We start from the raw sequence: 19824 nt of genomic DNA on the forward strand, positions 1-19824 counted from the left end.
CAGCCTTGTGGCTTGTCGTACAGTTCTGATCCCTCTTTTCCTCCAAAGCCCTGACCGATAGAAAAAGGTTATCGATGATCAGGTACAGCTCTGCTTCCTCCATTTTAATACTGCCCATTTGAATCGATACTGTTCCTCTCTCCTGTGCTTCCACGTGATTATTATTGTCCATGATTCTTCATCTTCATCTTCATCTTCATACACAAGCAATCATCCAATCCAAATCCGAATCCAAATCCCCATTTTCCCTGCACCGAACGTGGTCGATTCCTTTCTGCATCGAAGCGGTTGCTGCTTTTTTTTGTGTGGCTGTTTTGGATTCCTCAGCGCTTTTCTTTGACTGGTACAGGTACTTGTATTTGCATGCCTTTCAATCCTATAATGATGTCTCACCATCCGCGCATCGAACAGTGATTTTAGATGATCCATTTGGAGAGAGAGGAGAGAGAAGAGAGAAGAGAGAGAGCGAGAGGGTCAATTGTGGATTCGGAGTTGGAGCTGTACTGTGGTAATGAGCTGCTAACTTTATTATGGATGCAAATGCCTTCTTTTCTTATTTTATGATAACCGAATTCGATGGTGGGGGACAACAAGTGAAAAGGGAATTCTCTTGTTCTTTCTCTTTGTCTCGAGGGGTTTTATGGGCTTCTCTCGCACTCTCACTATTTACTCTTTCGATCCTTTCTCCCTTCTGCTTAGCCTATAAGAGGTATCTGTTCGTATATCTCGTATCGATTCCTGGTTAGTTTATTTCTTCTGATGTAAATCAATTCAGTTTGTAATTTTGTGTATTGCCTGAGATGTTTTCTTTTCTTTTGAATTTTGTTCATTTGGAAGCAAATGTACATTGATTAGTTCTATGAAACTTCTGTTTAGTGGACTCTTACGAATGAATCTTGGCGATTTCTTTTTATATTCTTTTCTCGGTATATTTGATTAGCCAAGTTATACCAATTTCAATATGCCCTTGATTTCAGTTACTGAGGAATTCAGTATTTTTTTTTTTATTTGATCAGCCAAATAGCTGCTTCGATTTTTTGGTCAATTGAATTCTCTTCTGCAGGAGATTCTTCTTATATAATAGGGTTCTTCACTGTTAGAATATTGGGAATTCCTTCCTGTATTGCAGTTAGTTTTTTTTAATTGGAGCAGAGCACGACTTTTGATTCTATACTGCGTGTTTCTGTGAGTATATAGAATTGTTATTATGGAAGAATTGTTTCTTAACCATAATCTTCTCTACTTCGGTTCATTTTTCTTTTTATTTTACCTCCTCTTAAAGGAACGCATTTCATTGCATTAGTGAAAAGTTACCAAAATATTCACTACTATTGGGAGTTTACGAAAAAAGCAAGAAAGAAAAAAAACTTGATAGTGCACACGGAGAGGATGCATAGTATTTTGCTAGATACATCCACTCATCCCAATTTAAACACTTTCCTTTGAAGCCAAACAAAGGGCTTCAACTTCTCTGGACCATTTATCTTCTAGATATATGTCTATGCAATGTAGGTTGCGGTTTTGTGAGCTTTTAAATAAAGATTTCACAGTTAATTGGCCGATGGATGTTGGTAGTTATTTCCGCGATTTAAGGTTTGATTTTAATCAATGGTCTTGAAAGAAAATTTACAAATCTGTAAAGTAAACATTTAAGAATGTTAATTCAAGGGTGTGAAAGAAAAATTACATCTAACTCATGCTTGATTATCTCCTTCTCCAAGCCATTGCATTGCATTCACTAAATTACGAAACGACTAGTTTTCTGTTATATTGCTGTTTCTCTTAGTTTAGTAAGAACGCTGGGCTATGTGTGAACTATGGACCAATTTTTTCTGATCCAAGATTTGGCACCAAGATGCAGTTATCAACCCTCAACATTATTTATATGGTGCTAGACATTAGAACTTACACAGTAAAATTATTCTTGTGCTAATGGGGAATCTGTAGTGGTGCAGATTGAAGGCCTGTTTGAAAGCCAGGTTTAAAACAATTTTCTCTTTTTAGAAATTAAGAAAATAACTGTTTTTGATGTACAATTGTTTTTGGAAGAATAATATTTAAACTCATTCTTAAGAACAAAACTATTTGAAAACAGTTGTCTACAAAGCAGTTTTAGAAATGGTTTTTTAAAAATACACCCAATAAACCCTTGAAATGGTGAATGTAACTGCTACCATTTGGTTGCTGTGTTTTACATTTTTGAGGTACTTTTTTCCTTCATTTATGATCATATTTGATTTATTCCAGAGCTTCCCAAGTGGATGATATAACTCGTATGGATGGTCAACATTGGGGAAACCTATTGGTTTTAAGAACCTAGATGGAAGTCATGGATGTCATGGTGCAGAAAATGTGACCTGTGCTCATGGAAGATTTCCAAGGGTAATTTCATCTTTAACCAAGTGAAACTCTCTTCTACTTCTGTACCTTTCAACGCTGTCATAACCTGCACACTTTGTTTTTTAGTAAACATATTTGAAGAGCATTTATTCTTTTCAGGATTACTGAGAATGTTTTCGCAAATGGAGATGTATATATCGGCAGTTTCAAAAATAGTTTGCTACATGGGAAGGGAAAGTACACTTGGTTTGATGGAGCAACTTATGACGGTGATTGGGAAGATGGAAAAATGACAGGCAAGGGAAAGATTATCTGGCCATCAGGAGCAAAATATGAGGGTGAAATCTCTGGTGGTTATCTTCATGGTTTTGGCACCTTCAACTATTCTGATGGGTCCATCTATAATGGAGATTGGAGGATGAATATTCACCATGGGATTGGACAAAAACTATATGCTAATTTAGACATTTATGATGGATCTTGGAAAGAAGGGATGCCTGAAGGTTGTGGAAGATACTTCTGGAGTTCTGGAAATTCTTATATTGGGAACTGGAAGGGTGGGCAAATGTGTGGTAAAGGGATCATGAAATGGGTAAATGGTGATCATTTCATTGGCTTTTGGTTGAATGGATTTCGACATGGTTCTGGGGTCTATCATTTTGCTGATGGTGCATATTACTTTGGATCATGGAGTAGGGGCCTCAAGGATGGAAAAGGAACATTTTATCCTGCTGGAAGCAAACCACCATCCCTGGAGAAGTGGCATAACTTTCTTGGTTATGACATTCATGGAAAAGGGTTTCTATCTCGTACGCTGTCACTAAATTCAGAGAAAGAAAAAGCTCCAAAGCATGGCCTTAAGCACAGTTTCTCAGAGAAATTTGCCATCACTGGAATTTCAAGTGCTGGACTATCAAATTGGCCTAGGTCGATGGACATAAATTGGGGCTTAAGTGATCCTACTCGAGAAGCATTAGCTGATGAAGATTCTCGTATGATGTCCCATACATCTGATCAAGGTCAACATAATGTAGCATATAAGGATAGAACGGTTTATGAAAGGGAGTACGTGCAAGGAGTGTTGATACAAGAGAGGGTTAAGGACTATGAAGAAATATTTCATAGAAGTAAGGAACAAAAGAAAACTACTGTCAAAGAAGCAAGAAAGGTGTCATGCATTAACTTCTTTGAAAGTCGTCGGAGCTACTATTTAATGCTTAATTTGCAACTTGGTATAAGGTAAATCTGTTAATTTTATGACTATGTAGGTTAAATTTGTTATGCTAAATGACTCTAATCTGGACCACAGGCTGCCTCATATTTGCATCTAATGAGAATTTTTGTAAGCAATGAAGATAGAATTAGATTAGTTTGAAAGGATACTTAGATAAAACAAATGCCGAAAATATTCTAATATAAATCTTTAGTAGTAGCACAAGTAACACTTCGATGAATACTATCATACACATTCCCATAAATTGTACTGACAAGAACTGATCCACATAATTATGTATCACAAAGTTATTTTTTTTTTCTTTTGCTGATGATGGCTATCATAATTCAAGTTGAAAAGAATGAGAAATCTAGAAATTTGAACATAAGAATAAGAGTTGCTTGCAACTTCTAAATTATTGTAGGATGTTTTTTCTTTTCTTTTGGGGATGCTTGGAAAGATAAAATGGTTGTTTTTAATAATTAGTGACTGATAATGGAAATTCATGAAGAATCCGAAGGATAACCTATACATTAGAAGGCTTCTATGCATCAGTGGCCAATGGAACAAAAATCACCCTTTTAGGGATCTTCCGCTTCCAAATGGCCTTTCTCCCATCTATATCAATCAGTCTTCTTGGAAACTCTCAACAAAGGAAAGAAAGTCCAACTTTGTTGAAAACTTTCTTCTCATCTCCCTCTGTTGCAAGAGTGAGGTATATTATTCTGTATTCTTATTATTCATCACAAAAGAACATAAACCTATTTGTAATTCAACCAATTCTCTAGAGAAATGAAAACAATACAGAAAAGGAAACATGCAAAGAAGGAAATAATACAAAAGGGAAACATGGCAGAAAACAAAACACTACAAAAAGGGAAATAATAGAACATAGGTAGTAGGCTAATTTCCTTATTTAATGAGATTACCTATACTCCCCAAATTAAGTTTATTCCTTGGACTACCTCAAGCTGAAGAATAGTTATCGTTCATTCCCAGTTTGGATACTAACCCATGAAACAAATAACTGTGAAGTTCTTTTGTTAGCACCTCTGCCAGATGGGGCAAATAACTCATGCATAGTATCACCTTCTATAACTTTTCCTTAATAAAATGCTGATTGATTTCAATATGCTTTGTCCTATCATGCTAAATAGGATTAGGAGCAATGTTGATGGCTGATTTGTTGTCGCTATACAACTTTATTGGACCTTCTCCCTTAATCTATAGGTCATCCAGGTTTATCTTCAACCATAAAAGCTCACATAGTCTTTGTGCAATATTTCAAAATTCTGATTTAGCATGTTACCAAATTTCCTCCTAGAAAGTGCAGTACCCCATAGTAAGTCGTGTTGGCGCAAGCTTTTGATGCAAGAGAATTGTTTCGTTTGAAAAAAAAATTCATTTTCCTGAAATCCCTTTCATGTAATATTCTATATGCTGGCTCCCATGGGTCATGCATAAATTGGCTAATTATGCTCATTGAGTACGTTTACGTTCTATGGTGCATCTCTCTATTCATTGTAAGTTAGTCTTTTAGACTCTCGCAACTTCTGATGTGGATTCATTGATGTTGTTGCAGGTTTACATCCATGTTTCCTAATTCCCATATATATATTTATCATATATTTTTATTATGATATGAAGATTCTCTGAGTTGAGTATGCTACCTCAGTGCTGAGAAAGTATTTTAGCCTCCCAAGTTCTTCGATCTCACATTCTCTCATCAATTTCCTCCTAAGCTCAATCTTTTTTTTTCTTCATTATCTTTAGTTACTATGATGTCATCTACATATTGAAGCACGGTAAATTCCCTTGATTTTGAGCCCTTGATAAAGGGAGTGTGATCTCCATGACTTTGCTTATATTCACAATTGTTCATCACCTTTGTGAATCTTTCAAACCACGTCCTTGTCGATTATTTTATTCTGTAAAGAGCTTTTCTTAGCCTCTGCACTCACTCCTCTAGTTTTCTTCAAATCCTGGGTGAATGCTTATGTAGATTTCCTCATCTAGATCGTTGTGAAGGAACATATTCTTCACATTATACTGTGAGAGCGGCTAATTTAAGTTAGCAACCAAGGATAACAATATTCTTATGGTATTCATCTTTGTAACTAGAGCAAATGTCTTTCTATTCCGTAAGTTTGAGTATATCCTTTAGCTACCAACCTTGCCTTGTACCTTTCCAAAGTTTCATCAGCCTTGCACTTCGCTATGAAAAGCAATCTGTACTCAACCATATTCTTCCCTTTTGGCATATCTACAAGTTCCCACGTGTTGTTCTTTTCCAGAGCATGCATCTTCTCTCATAGCCTTCTGCCATTTTCTTTTGGATAAAGCATCAGAAACTGTATTAGGTATAACAATTGAATTTAGACTCACAATAGAACTTTTGTGTGATGGAGATAATCTTTCAAGATAGATATAATTTGATAGAGGATATAAGGGCTGTTTTGTACATTATCTAGTGTGTTTATGAATTAGTTATGATATTGTCATCTATTGGTCATCTGGAGTTCCATTTCATACCTGTGTTGCATTTATTTTTTAGTCATTTCGAATGTTTAGACTTTTATCGCTTCTGAAATGACTTTCCTAGTAGCATATACATGATAGAACAATGGATCTGGCACTGAAGGTGGATTGGACGATTTAGGAGGTGGCTTTATTCTAGCTAGCTCTTGGCTTGTAAGTCATGATTGGAATTGGTAGTAGGAGTGGACTCAATAGTTATTGTTCCTATGTTCTCAAGTTCAATTGTTTACCACACTTTCTTCAATTACTATGTTCTCCCTCTGAAGAGTGGTATTAGAGAAGAAAGATTTGTGCTCGGTGAATGTCACGTCAATTGAGTTGTACGACCTCCTAGATGTTGGATTGTAACATTTGTACCTCTTTTTCGTTGAAGAGCACCCTAAAAGACATACTTAATTACTCTAGGATCGAGTTTGTCTCTTTGAGCAAGGTTTGAGACCATTTGATGTTTGAAAGTGGTATGAAATTGATTGACAACTTCCATTGGGCTTAGATTATTTAGGATACGAGATGGGAGATGATTAATCATTTGGGTTGTAGTAAGAACAGCCTATCTCCAGTAAGACTTCGATATGCTTCCGTGAATAAGCAAAGCTTGGGTAGTGTTTAGAAGGTATCCATTTTTCCTCTCGGTCACTCCATTTTGTTGTGACATAATAACACAATAAGAGTTATGAATAAGGCCTTAAGATCGAAAGTATGGAGATAAGGTTTGATTGAAGTGATCTTTAGCATTGTCCGTTCTAAATGTTTTAAATTTGACTCCAAATTGAGCCTGAATCATTGTGTGAAAGGTCAGAATAATAGTACTACAATCAAATTTTTGTTTGAGGAGGAATAACCATGTGACTCTGAGTGCAATCAACAATTAATGTGAGGAACCAACAATCACTAGATATTTGGAACAATTGAGGATAGTCACCACATATCAATATGAATCAAATGAAAAAAGTAGGACTTTTATTATTATTATGTATGAAAACATATACGTGTATGTTTGACAGATACACATGTAGCATGATGGAAATCAAGAACTTTGAATCCTTAAAACAAATTTAGAAACTCTAAATGAGGGATGATCCATGTGAAGTTGATGTATCCAAATCACATATTTATTGATGAACTAAGAAGGGACATAGGTGAGACGCTTATTATTCTCTGTAATAATTGCAAGTAATATAGGCTGATGGAACTTCCTCTATTAGTGATGAGATTTTTTACTTTTCTAACATGATAGTGGAATAAACAAGAGGGAAAAACATTGGGTGGGTCTTGGCCATGGTGAATGGTCGTCAACTATGAAGGTTTCACTGATTAGGGTAGACTTTAGGTTTAATTAGCAATAAAGGCTTACTTTGTATTCTTATTATTCATCATAGAAGAAAATAGGCTTATTTACAATACAACTAATTCTCTAGAGAAAAGAAAACAATATAGAAAAAGAAACAAACAATAAGAAAAGGAAATAATTCAAAAAAAAAAAAAAAAAAAAAAANGAAGGAAACACTAGAAAATAGGAAATAGAGATTGCACCTATACTCCTCAAATTAAGGTTATTCCTACGACAACCTCTTCCAAATAGTTTGGTTATTTCCCTTTGAAGGTGAATCAAGTCCAATTTCTCAGTGAGGAGCGCCAAATTCTCCAGCTCTCTGTCGGAAGAATGACTTTCATATTCAAGCCTTGACTGAAAGTTACATTACATAGCAATGTGGATTTCAATGAAGTTTTGAATGTGAAAAGTAAATAAAAATTATTAAAAAAAAAAAAAAAAAAAAAAAAAAAAAAAAAAAAAAAAANAGAAAATATTTATATCTTTCCCATAGAAATGTAAGTCAGAATAACGGTGGAAAAAAGGATCTAGATACCGCCCTCTTGCAATTACTCTAGAAAGCCAAGGTGTTGGTTTACTGGTTATATATTTAAGTTCTTGCCATTCACACAGAAAAATGTTGTCTTAGCCTTATATTTGAAACTTGGAACAGAATGCAAAGCTGACCCGACAGATTATAGACAGACCCATTCAGCTATGTATTTGTTTCTAAGTAGCGCTGTATTCCACCTACTCAGTTCTTATAACCAATGAGGCAGTTGATGAATGGAGGAACGGAAAGCATTGTTTTCAATTTAGATATAAAAGATGCTCTTATCTGGGATTTCTGAGTTTTTCCTTTGTGAAATGACTCTATTTAAAAATTTTAGGCTAAATTACAAAAATCACTCATTCCAAAGTTGCAATATTTTGTAAATGTTTCAAAACTATCCTTGAAATATGTTAGAATGTTGGACGGAAATTGGGATCTCGAACGAGTGTGGTAGTAACTTGAAACCGCGTGGCGGTATTCGGATCCCAATTTTCTAAGTTTCCAAAGTTTTATGACATCAACGAAATATGTATTTCCTTTTTTAAAGATAAACTTTTTTCATTGATTAAATGAAAAATCATATAATAGTAATTTGCCAACTAGTGTATTTCCTTTTTAAAAAATGCTCTTATCAAAATGGAATGGGATTTTCTTGATAAACTCGGTTAATAAAGGGAGTTTGCCAAGATTACCCTTAAATATCACTTTCCTTTTCTTCTTTTTTCAGAATAGATTATTCCTGAAGGGCTGGATAATCGGTAAATAGTGTTTTCCCCATTTAGTGACTGTCCAAATTATTTATCATCAATTTGCCAATGGTACATCTTCTCTGCTTGTGACGACATTGAAGTTACCAGTCTGCTTAGTATTGTTAAGATTTTCCAATTGTGCCTCTAGTTATCATTTAATATGAGCTAAGTACCAGGCTGCTGGCATTAAAGTTTTAGAGCAGGATGTAATCTTTCTTGACGCCTACTATCTTGAGAAAATTTTATAGGAGTTTTCTGAGTTATAACTATAATGGTTAGAATTAACCGTCCTTAATAAAAAGTTATAGGTAACTCTTTTTTAAATATTTAATTATTCAAATAATTGTTTCTCAAATTAAAGGATTAACATTATTCCCATAAGTAAACGAATGCTAACTAAAGACCGGAAAATAATGCTTCCTAAAGGTTGTCTGGAGTTTATTTTTAGGTCTGTTCATGAGATGTCTAAACTGAATTAAATTATAATGCATACTAATTATCTTATTTGAAGTTTTCAGGTATACTGTTGGTAAGATTACACCAGTTCCCATGCGTGAAGTTCGATCTTCTGATTTTGGAAGACGGGCTAGAATAGTGATGTACTTTCCTGGAAAGGGCTCTCAGTTTACACCTCCACACTATTCTGTCGACTTTCATTGGAAAGACTATTGTCCTATGGTCTTCAGGTAGTTACTAATCTACTGCACCTCATTCACAAATTTCTTAGTTATTATTATATCATCATACTCATTTGCACTCTATTATTTACTGATATGTTCTTCTTCGTTCAAATAATGATCATAACTTAGAACCTTTATTTGTTATGATTATTTTTTCATAATATTAGGAATTTGAGGGAGATGTTCAAACTAGATGCAGCCGAGTATATGATGTCCATATGTGGCGATGATGGTCTAAGGGAACTCTCATCTCCCGGGAAAAGTGGAAGTATCTTTTACCTTTCTCAAGATGATAGATTTGTGATCAAGACTCTGAAGAAATCTGAGTTGAAGGTTTGAAGGCATTAAACTAAAGATCCCTGGCTTGACTTTATTAGTTAGTGAATTCCAAAACCCACTTTCCTATGATCTTTAGTGCACTTTCTTAAAAATTCAGTTATGATGGTTTGGAACACCTCCATAAAGATGGCTACAGGATTGCTTCTTTAAAATATAGTTTTCCTGTATTGCAGGAAACATATCCTAAAAAGGCAATTCTACTGTGCTTGATTAATATCATGTCTGAAAGAAGAATTTCTTTTTTAAAATATTAAAATCGTTCAGCTTTAATGTACATATGTTAGGATGATACCCTGAGATTTACATATTCTTGGGGCCAAAAGAATGGGGAGGACAGCAAGTTCAGCTGGTCTGGTTGAAAAAGTGGTTTAGAGGTAATTTTGATTATTTTTAAGCTAGAAGAATGTAGAGAGTTACATAACTGGATACTGTTTAAAAGGAAATACTATATTTGGATGGAGTAGTTTTTCGCATTTAACAAAGGGCTCAATAATTGGTAAACATAATACCAGAGAAATTTCTACTCAGGAAACTAATATAAAGAAAAATACTCAAAAAACAAGACTTATATTTTAATCTGAACACAAAACTGCACTACCCTCAAGCTAGATTGTATATAGAATACAAGCCAAACTTGGAATTGAATTCATCAAAGTTTTTCTTCGGTATACTTTGGAGAAAATGTCAACAACTTAATCCATACAGAGATTTTTTCAACTTGCACCCCAAGCTTCTGTTAGAATGGTTCTCCATTCTAAAAGGAACTTGCATATAAACTTCTTCTTTGAGATTACCATTCAAGAATATATTCTTGACATCAAGTTGACAAAGAGGTCGGTCTTGATTTACAACTAATGATAAAAGGACACATACAATGTTCAATTTGCCAATGAGAGTAAACATCTCTTTGAAATCTATACTATATGACTTGGTGAAGACCTTGGCAATAATTCTTGCTTTGAATTTTTCGACACGGGCATCTGACTTATATTTAACCGTGAAAATCATTTGCAGCCAACAATATTCTTTCCAAGAGGAAGCATTGTTAGAGTCCATATTCCATTACTTTCAAGGGGTATAATTTCTTCATCCACAACCTTTTTCCACTTTCGGTCTTTAAGTGCATCTTGAATAGTGTTTAGAACTTGTCCAACTGAGTTACAAGGGCATGATAAGACGAAAGCACATATTTTTCAATTGGATGACTGATAAAACTTTTATTGGTGGGTGCAACATCTTTTATTAAGGGAGCCATTGAAGTAATATTCCCATGAGCGAGATTCGAAGAGGATGAATCAGGTTGAGGTGGTTGATATTTCGAGTCTTGCAAGGTAGCCTCTTTCCTTCCCTTGTAAACAATGAGTTCGACCTTGTCAGACTACATGTTAGTTCGAACCAATAGGTTGATCCAACATAGAAACATGTAGCTTATTTGGAGGAGAGTTTAAGACCTAGGCCACAATGGGAGTAGAAGTTGTGACACATGTAGACTCAACTTTCATTGGTTTTAATTCCCTCATATTCTCCCGTGAATATGAGACTTGCTAAAAAAGGACTGATTTTCATAGAAGGAAATTTCCATAGATGATTTGGAATATCACTGGCAAACATGAGAGAACGAGCTACCTCAAAAAGGTCTCCGAAATCACTGTGGCTTAGTGCAAAAGAGTTCAAAGATTTGTAGCTCACACTTGGAGAACTATTTTGGGTATGTTTGGAAGTTGACAAATTTCGCACTGAAAAAAAGACTCGAATTCCTGTTGATGAATAAATGAGGAAACAATTTCTCAGGATACAAAAAATTTGGATGACCCAAATGAAAGCACCATAACATTATTTGAATTTCGCTTGACAAGGACCTAGAACGGGAAGAGGACTCGAGAATAAGACTAGTAGAATTGGAAGGACTTATGATTTGAGTTGAAACACAAGCCTGGATGATGTTTTTCCTGAAAGAAGATAGAGGTCACCATGTGCTTAGCATTGCTAATTACCTACCGAGATTCACTTCCTAAAATTCATCCAAGTTTATATAAAACTTAAAGATCAGTCCAAATCACTCATAAGTTTGCTTACTGACATCAAATTACAAGTCAATTTAAAACGCAAAGGACATTACAGAGTAAGAGATTGTTTGATAATTTTATTGACTCCATTTGTGTAACTTCAGAGAGAGATCCATCTGCAATTTGAACTGATGAGTGACCAGATTGTGATTTGAACTCATTACAAACAGTGATGTTGCCAGTCATGTGATATGATGCTCTAGTCTGCAATCCATGGTTTTTATATGTTATACTGCATGAAAAAACATGCTCTAGAGTCAGTGATATGATGCTCTAGAGTGGCCTTATGTTTTGTCATGGTGAATGAGAAGTCAGTAGATTCATCTATTGAGATTGGACAATTGAGTGAGCCATGACTGCAAGAGAGAAACCGTACCAACAATCAAACTTGTATTCTTGCAGCCTGGTGACTTTACCAAATGGAGCTAGCGGAAGAGAGAAGGTAGATCAGATTGAACTTAGAAACACAAAAGACGCACAAACGTGGATCTAATTTTCTATAAAGATAAGTCCATGAAAACTAGGATTGAATATAGACCCACGAAGGTGTGGCCAAGAAGGAAGGAGAACAATGACAATCTTGCCTTAGAATATAAGGGAAGAGCATAATAAGTTTGTGGCAGCACAGTGGATTGAAAACACATGGGTGGACGATTATGTTGTCCAACCCAGGTACTAAAACTGTGGGCCGAATAAACACGAACTAGGAATAAGTCTCTCTTTTAAGGTTGGGGAATCTGCTAAAATATGATGGAGTAGGAGTACTTTAAATGCTTGACAAACAGAACAGCAAACCATGTATGATAAACTATTTATCAATAAAGCAAGGATTTAGAAAGCTTGGGTTGAAGGATTTAGAAAGCTTGGGTTGAAGGATTTAGAAAGCTGAATGCTATCCTTAACTCACTCCACTCGAGAAACCAACATCCTTCTGCAGACTTCGTTCTTACAAATGCTGTTTTGCTTGTATTCTCAGTAAAAGAAGAATGACTTTGTAAAATAGACTTTGATTAGAACTAAAAATTTCTCTGTGAAATCTTTTGGAAAATCTAATGTTAAATCTCAAAACTTCTGTATTAATTTGCAATAAGCCAAAACAGCTAGTTAGTACAAGTATTTATAGGCTGGACAGCAGCCTTTTCTAAACAAAGATAAGCCAATCAGCTAAGACCTAAGATTTAAACAAGAACCACGGTTAAACAACTTTAGCCCTGCCTAAAAAACTTAACAAAGAACACCCAAGAAGCAGGTACAAAGGCCCAAGAAACCTCATAAGAAATAGAAGAAAGCCTTCGAGAAATTCACTACATCAAGAAAAGGAGGTGGTTGAAGACCTCTTCCTTTTGTTTAATTCTACAAACCATTTTAAAATAATAAATAATTAAATATTAAATAAGTAAATAAAACAAAATATAAACATTTTTAAATTACCAGAACTGTTATGAAGAAAATCAGATTAAACATCTTTTCTCTTGGGGAATGATCAGATTAAGAAATCATGTCAGAACCTGATTAACAGTCTATTTCCTTTCTCCAGGTTTTACTCAAAATGCTTCCTAAATCTTCTCTCTTGGGGAATGATCAGATTGAGAATACATGTCAGAAACTCACTAACAGTCTATTTCCTTTCTGCAGGTTCTACTCAAAATGCTTCCTAAATATTATGGTCATGTAAAAGAACATGAAAATACTCTCATAACAAAATTTTTTGGTCTCCATCGCATAACAATTTATGGTCACAGTAAGGTATCTACTGTCTGCTATATGGATTTATCTTCTTTTATGCTAAACTTGTTGGTTTTCACCTCTAATCACTCCATTTATATCTTATCAGGTACGCTTTGTGGTCATGGGAAACATGTTCTGCACAGAATTAAAAATTCATCGTCGTTATGATCTGAAGGGCTCAACTCTCGGGAGATATACTCATGGAGATAAATCCAGAGATGGTATAACAATGAAGGATCTCGATTTGTCATATGAATTTCATATGGACAAATTATTGCGACAATCCCTTTTCAAGTACTTTCCTTCTCTTAGAAGTAAATTTCTATAGGTAGCACTTCGGTCAATGAATAGTCTTTAAGATGTCTGGATAATGAAACTGAATACTAAATAAACTCTATTTTTTAAGCACTTAAAATTATGATGGCAATACAAAAAAAGGACAAAATTATATTAAAAGCTTTTCTTGTTTTTTAACCGTATGATTGCAATTGGAAAACTTTTTTTGTTCTTGCTTGTGGTGGACAATTTAAGTAGGATTATTTGTCTCGATCCTTTTTCGTGTTTCCCTTTTTTGTGTCATTTATCCTTGATGAGGAATCTTTTGGTGGCAGATGTATTTCCCTTTCCTAGACGTTTTCTTTGCTCATGCTTGGGTTTTGGCGTTCTTTTCATCTTGTTTCCTTTGTTTGTGTCATTTGTCCTTGATGAGGAAGTTTTTGGTGGCAGATGTATTTCACTTTCCTGGACCTTTTCGTTGCCCATGCTTGGGTTTTGGCGTCCTATATTTGATAGGAAAACATTGGATGTTATCTCCCTTCTTTCGTTGATTGGGGAGGTTTCTTGTAGTCTGAAGAGTAGGAATGTTCGTTTTGAGCCCTTGTACTTCCAAATGCTTCTCTTGCAAGTCTTTCTTTTGTAGTATGGTCAATCCCTCTCCCTTGAGTGGTGCCATTGCCTGACTGTGGAAGGTGAAAATTTCAAGAAGGTTAAGTTTTCTTCATGAATGGGTTAACACCTTGGATCGAGTTTTGATAAGGTTGCGAAATTTGATTAGTTTGTTTTGTTGCATTCTTTATAGGCAAGTGGATGAGGACCTTGACCATATCTCCTCGGGAATTGTGATTATGCATAAGCAATCTAAAGTTGTTTTTTTCAAGGATTTTAACTTAAGTCTGACTAGACATTAGGGCTACAAAGAGATGCTTGTGACAGATTAGGGTGTGTGTGGTTTTGCGGGGTATTTGGAGTGAGGAATAACCAAGTCTTAGGAGGGTTTGAGACCTTAGAGTGATGTTCGGACCCTAAAGAAAATCAATCTCGAACTGTAAAATGGAGATACTATTTTCTTGTATGTTTATTGTTGTAGTTTCCTTCATAGAATTAGGCTAACTGTTAATTTTTTGGATATATGATTGCCATCCTTCTTGTATAAATATTCCTATTTCCTCACTCACTAAGATGTCAGAAAATTACTCTCATACATAGCTTCAGACCTTTGTTAGATTCAACATTCTTAGTGCGCTATGATGACCAAGTCATTTTGTAACTATTCATTAGGTCTTATTTTGCTTGATTGGAGACCCTTTAGTTTACCTTTTTCTTTTGTGGGACACTTTTTTGGTGGCTTCTTTCTTTCTTTCTCCCCGTGGAAAGAAAAATAGATAATGCTCTAAGATTGGAAATATGGGAATAAGGTTTGATTGAAGTAATTTCTAGCATGTTAGTTCGAAATGTTTTGATTTTGACTACAAATTGGGTTTGAATCATTGAGTGGAAGACAAAAATAATATTACTAACATCTGATTTTTGTTTGGGAAGAATAGCCATGTGACCGAAGTGCAGTCATCAATTAGTGTGAGAAATCAACCAGCACAAAAAATATTTAGAACTTGGACTTTTGAGAGTCCCCCATATATCACTATGAATCAATTGAAAAGAGGTAGAACTTTTATTTTGACTAATGGGAAAAGATATCCAAGTAAAACAAATTCACATGTATCACAATGAAAATAAAAAACTTGGCATCTGTCAAACAAACCTGAAAACATAATTCTCAAAACTCTAAAGGAGGGATGACCCATACAGAAGTGATGAACCAAATCCCATATTTAATGGGAGAACTAAAATATGACACAGGTGCATAACTGGTTGTTCTATCAGGTAATTCTTCCTTAGTAAGTCCAATCGTTAGTTTCAAGACTTGTTCTTGAAAAACACAACATGAGGAGGAGAAAATAACCACAGTGGCAGTCATGAGTAAGCTTTTGTAAGGAAATAAGGCTATTAGGGGACGTGTAGAACGTTTTTAGTGTATGGATGAAAGATGAATGCATCGCCCATTCCTGCAATGGTTGCATTGGTTCCATTTACGACTGTATTTTTCAAGTACTTAGGCATGAATTATATGTTCTAAAATATTGCGAGTGAGAGGTCATGTGATTAGTTGCACTAGAGTCTAGAATCCAAAAGTTAACCTACTTATCTTTGAAGGATTTATATAAAAAGCGAATAAAGACTTATGAGATTGTCAAAGCGTTGGAACTAGATGGTTTATTGAGGGAGTACAAGAACACCTTCAATCTCTCAGTTTCTTTATTATTGAATCTACTAGTCTCCAGAATGAGTGGCTTTTATTCTGATTTGGACTCCTCAGTGATGTACGCTTGTGCCTTCAACATTTATCCTTTGTTTTCCAGACCATGATTCTTTTTGGCTTTCCCAATTTTTTCATTTATGGTTGGGAGGTTTTCCATCCAACTTTCAGCAACTCTCCTTCGTCTGTGGCGGTTTCCTGTAGTGGGTACATCATAAGTTGTCTTTTTTACTTCCATTGGTTGTTAATTCCATTATTTCTATCTTTCTCTAGAGAAAAGGCTGATGTATCTGAAACTGGGTCGTTTGTCAAGCATAAAGCTTCGTTTGTGATCTTCGGCTAGAATAAGGAAAATTGTTTCTTCTAGGAACGATGTTTCCTCTTTTTTGATGATTCGTACACGAACTTGGTCAAACTTGTTGTTGAGACCTGCCAAAAAATTACAGAATACCCAATAATAATCAAGTTCTTGCCACAATGTTTGCAAGACATTGGCATGTTCAAGGACAGTTTTTCTTCTTACTTCATGGCTCCGGTCATTTCTTGATTTCATAGATTTGAGCAGCATTTCTTCTCTAGGAGTAAGTGTGACGAATTAAATTTCATATGGCTTGTGCATTCTATAAAAATATACATGTATCATTGATGGATAGCTCTATAGAATCACAAAACCATGACATTATCATGGAGTCTTCCTTGTCCCATACAGTAAGTCTAGGATCCGTCTTTGCTGGTTCTAGTCCAATGAGGTGCTGAAGTTTTCCCTTTCCCTTAAGGTACATCTGCACGATATGAGACCATTTGAGAAAGTTTTTTCTGTTCTGTCCGTATGACAAAGCAAATGGGTTGAAGAACACCCGTCTTGAGGGATATGGGCTTGTGGTGGATAGGAATATGGGCGAATGGATGGGGAAATGTGGGATTGCGGTGGACGTAGGCTTAGCTCTTCTGGGATTGATTTTTTTGTATGCCCCTATATTCTTTCCTTTTATCTTAATGCTCAATTTATCCAATTTTTTTTAAAATTTGTATTTAGATTTCAAAATAGCCGCTGATGCTTCGTTGGGTTTAGTTCTATCCCTTTTATTCCGACATTTTTTTTAATAAATCTCCACCACTAAATAAATAGTATTTTAGTGCCACTTCACCAGATTGATTTTATTCTTGCAATGGTTGATAGTGAGACAAAAATGAAACCTTTTAAATATTAAGACAAAATTAAATAATTATAGAATTATATATTTAGCTTATTTTTCTCTCCAGATTGATATAATGTTCACTAAGAGTGAGTTAGAAGTCAATGTAACATGACCACACTTATCAAGTTAATTCTTTCTTCTTTTTTTAATGCTAGACAAATTTCTCTCGATTGCATGTTTTTGGAGTCTCTGAACATAATTGACTATAGCCTACTGCTCGGAGTGCATTTTCGACCTCCTGAGAAACTGAAGGCTTTGTTGGAACCTCCTGCTACAGTTCATAATCCTGATAATTTACACCATGATGATGGTTAGTTTCCTCTACCTTGACAATATTACCTTATGAACTTGTTCAGTTTCTACATTGACGTTAATGAACACTACTGTGATTTGAATGTTTTGTTCATTGTGGATCTTACTAGAATTAATTAAGTCTTATATTACCAATCAACCGAAAGCTTGAGATGATGAGTGACAGTATATTTTATTATATCAACATCCACTTTTGCGGATGATATTGTTATTTGCTCACAATAATCTTGCACTACAGAGTATTAGGCTCAAGCCATTTTTCTAGAAGACTTCGTTACAAATCCTTAAATTCCCTAGTTCTAATCCCCAAGTTTCACTCGTTTTCTTATCACCTCCCAAGTCACAAGGTGCATCCTTCTCTCCTCAACTCCTTCCCACAAGAATCTATCATATGATTTTCGATAATCTTACATCGAACAGAGGGTCCTAGGAATACGTCTTAAAACTGAACGAATCAAGGTTTATCTTTTTCCTTTGAAGAGGAAGCTTCTCTTCTTCTCTTCCTCACCTTATCTACCGTGGAGTTCCAAAAAGAGTATGAGTCTAGGATCACTCCAAGAGGAAGACCAAGATAAAAAGGAAAGGACCAATCTCACGCCCCACACGAGCACCCACTTCCCCACTTTCCCTCACTTTCTATGGAAAAAAAATTTAGCCCCGTGATCTGACATTTTCCTCTATTAAGCTTAAGTCCCGACATAGACTCAAAGAAAGCTAAAATATAATTAAAGAAAAACAATGACTCCTTTTTAGAACAAAAGAAAATAGCATCATCTGTGAACTGGAGATGGGATACCAACACTATATCCTTGCCCACCTCAAAGCCTTCTAGAATCCTACCTTTCATCCTTTTAGATTGGAACCTAATTTCTGCAGTTATGGTTTTGTCTTCTTTGTACACCTGTTCAAGGGAAGCTTGGTTTCTTTGAAAAGAAAACGGTTCATACACAACTTAATGAACTGAAAATTTATTCCCAAAAAAGAAAACCGGTGGCACTTTCAGAATCTTATCTTTCATTACAATATGTTAAAGGGGTCTTCTTTTTCCCTTTAGTTGCCATTCTTTTTCTTTCCTCTCAAGAAGGAATGTGTTATGGGCCCAAGTCTGCGATCGAGTTATGGGTCTCCCGTAAGTGGAGGTAGACGGTGTTTATGTTGGGGGAGAAGTAGAATTCTTATTTTGACCTATTTTGAATAACTGTGAGGCTCAAATCAAATAGTGGGAACCTTAATACCTCTAAGTTTAAGTACTCAATTGAGAATTTTTTGGTACCATCTTCATTGATGTTTATGACTATAAGTTTAACTATTCGTTTATGTTTTTGCTCTTGACCTCCTTCCAGAAGGTGAATCTTCAGTAAGCGAGCCAATGATTTCTCCAAAGGGTCTATTACTTGTAACACATGAACCTAGCTCTGTAACCACTGCTCCTGGTCCTCACATCAGAGGAAGACCATTGAAGACCTACTCATTAGGTGACAGAGAAGTTGATGTATTACTGCCTGGTACAGCGAGGTCAGTTTTCATTATTGCTATTTCGTTCCGTTTGACAACAATTTTGAAAGATTAAACATATATATATATTAAGACGAGTTTTATCGAATGTGGTCTACATTTTGCCCATCTTTAGTCAAACCGTACATTTTGGTTTTGGCCTTATAGTAGTTTGTGACATTTTCCTACTACTTCGCAGTAATATTTATAAAGCTCTAGCATGCCAAGATTTAAGACCAACCGTCTCTACTAAGTACTAAATTCCACATAAATCTACAATGTAAGGCTTTCAGGACAAAAGATTCACTTTCTTAGGGATTTTAACCTTTTACCGAGAGGTGAACATAGCAGCCCTCTGACTGGAGAACATTGCTGCCTTCTAACTGAGCGAAAGGGGCAAAGAATAGAGAAAAACGAACAAGAAGAAACACCCTCAGACTGATTAGGATCCCAAGCTCTTGCAAATGCCTTCTCCCAAGATAAACACTATGATAGAAAATAATAGGAAAAATGCCTGCCACCTGTAAAAGCCCGCCACCAGTAATAACCCGCCATGTATAATAGCCCAAGCCCACCGCTTGCAGATATTGTCCTTATTTGGGTTTTCTCTTTTGAGTTTCCCTCAAGGTTTCTAAAACGCGTTACCCTTATAAAGAATACTTCGTTCTCCTCCCCAACCGATGTGGCATCTCACAATCATCCCCCCCC

General features: G+C 35.5%; 1 protein-coding gene across 8 annotated transcripts in view; it reads left to right on the forward strand.

Moving 5' to 3' along the window:
• LOC111811406 (phosphatidylinositol 4-phosphate 5-kinase 8-like) overlaps nt 1–19824 on the forward strand; it is a 23457-nt gene that overhangs the window by 12 nt on the left and 3621 nt on the right. Inside the window, exons 1-10 of one of the 8 annotated variants that reach the window (XM_023698225.1) lie at nt 1–82; nt 350–508; nt 2248–2382; nt 2500–3579; nt 9224–9391; nt 9553–9718; nt 13426–13536; nt 13625–13812; nt 17466–17620; nt 18966–19137. The exon at nt 1–82 is cut by the window's left edge and continues 12 nt beyond it. In XM_023698225.1, the coding sequence (XP_023553993.1) occupies nt 2366–2382; nt 2500–3579; nt 9224–9391; nt 9553–9718; nt 13426–13536; nt 13625–13812; nt 17466–17620; nt 18966–19137 (2057 nt within the window). In that variant the 5' untranslated portion in view covers nt 1–82; nt 350–508; nt 2248–2365. The other 7 variants (XM_023698227.1, XM_023698226.1, XM_023698224.1 and 4 more) reach the window with 7 other exon arrangements.

Source organism: Cucurbita pepo, chromosome LG15 (assembly GCF_002806865.2).
Source record: "Cucurbita pepo subsp. pepo cultivar mu-cu-16 chromosome LG15, ASM280686v2, whole genome shotgun sequence".
Lineage (NCBI taxonomy): Eukaryota > Viridiplantae > Streptophyta > Magnoliopsida > Cucurbitales > Cucurbitaceae > Cucurbita > Cucurbita pepo.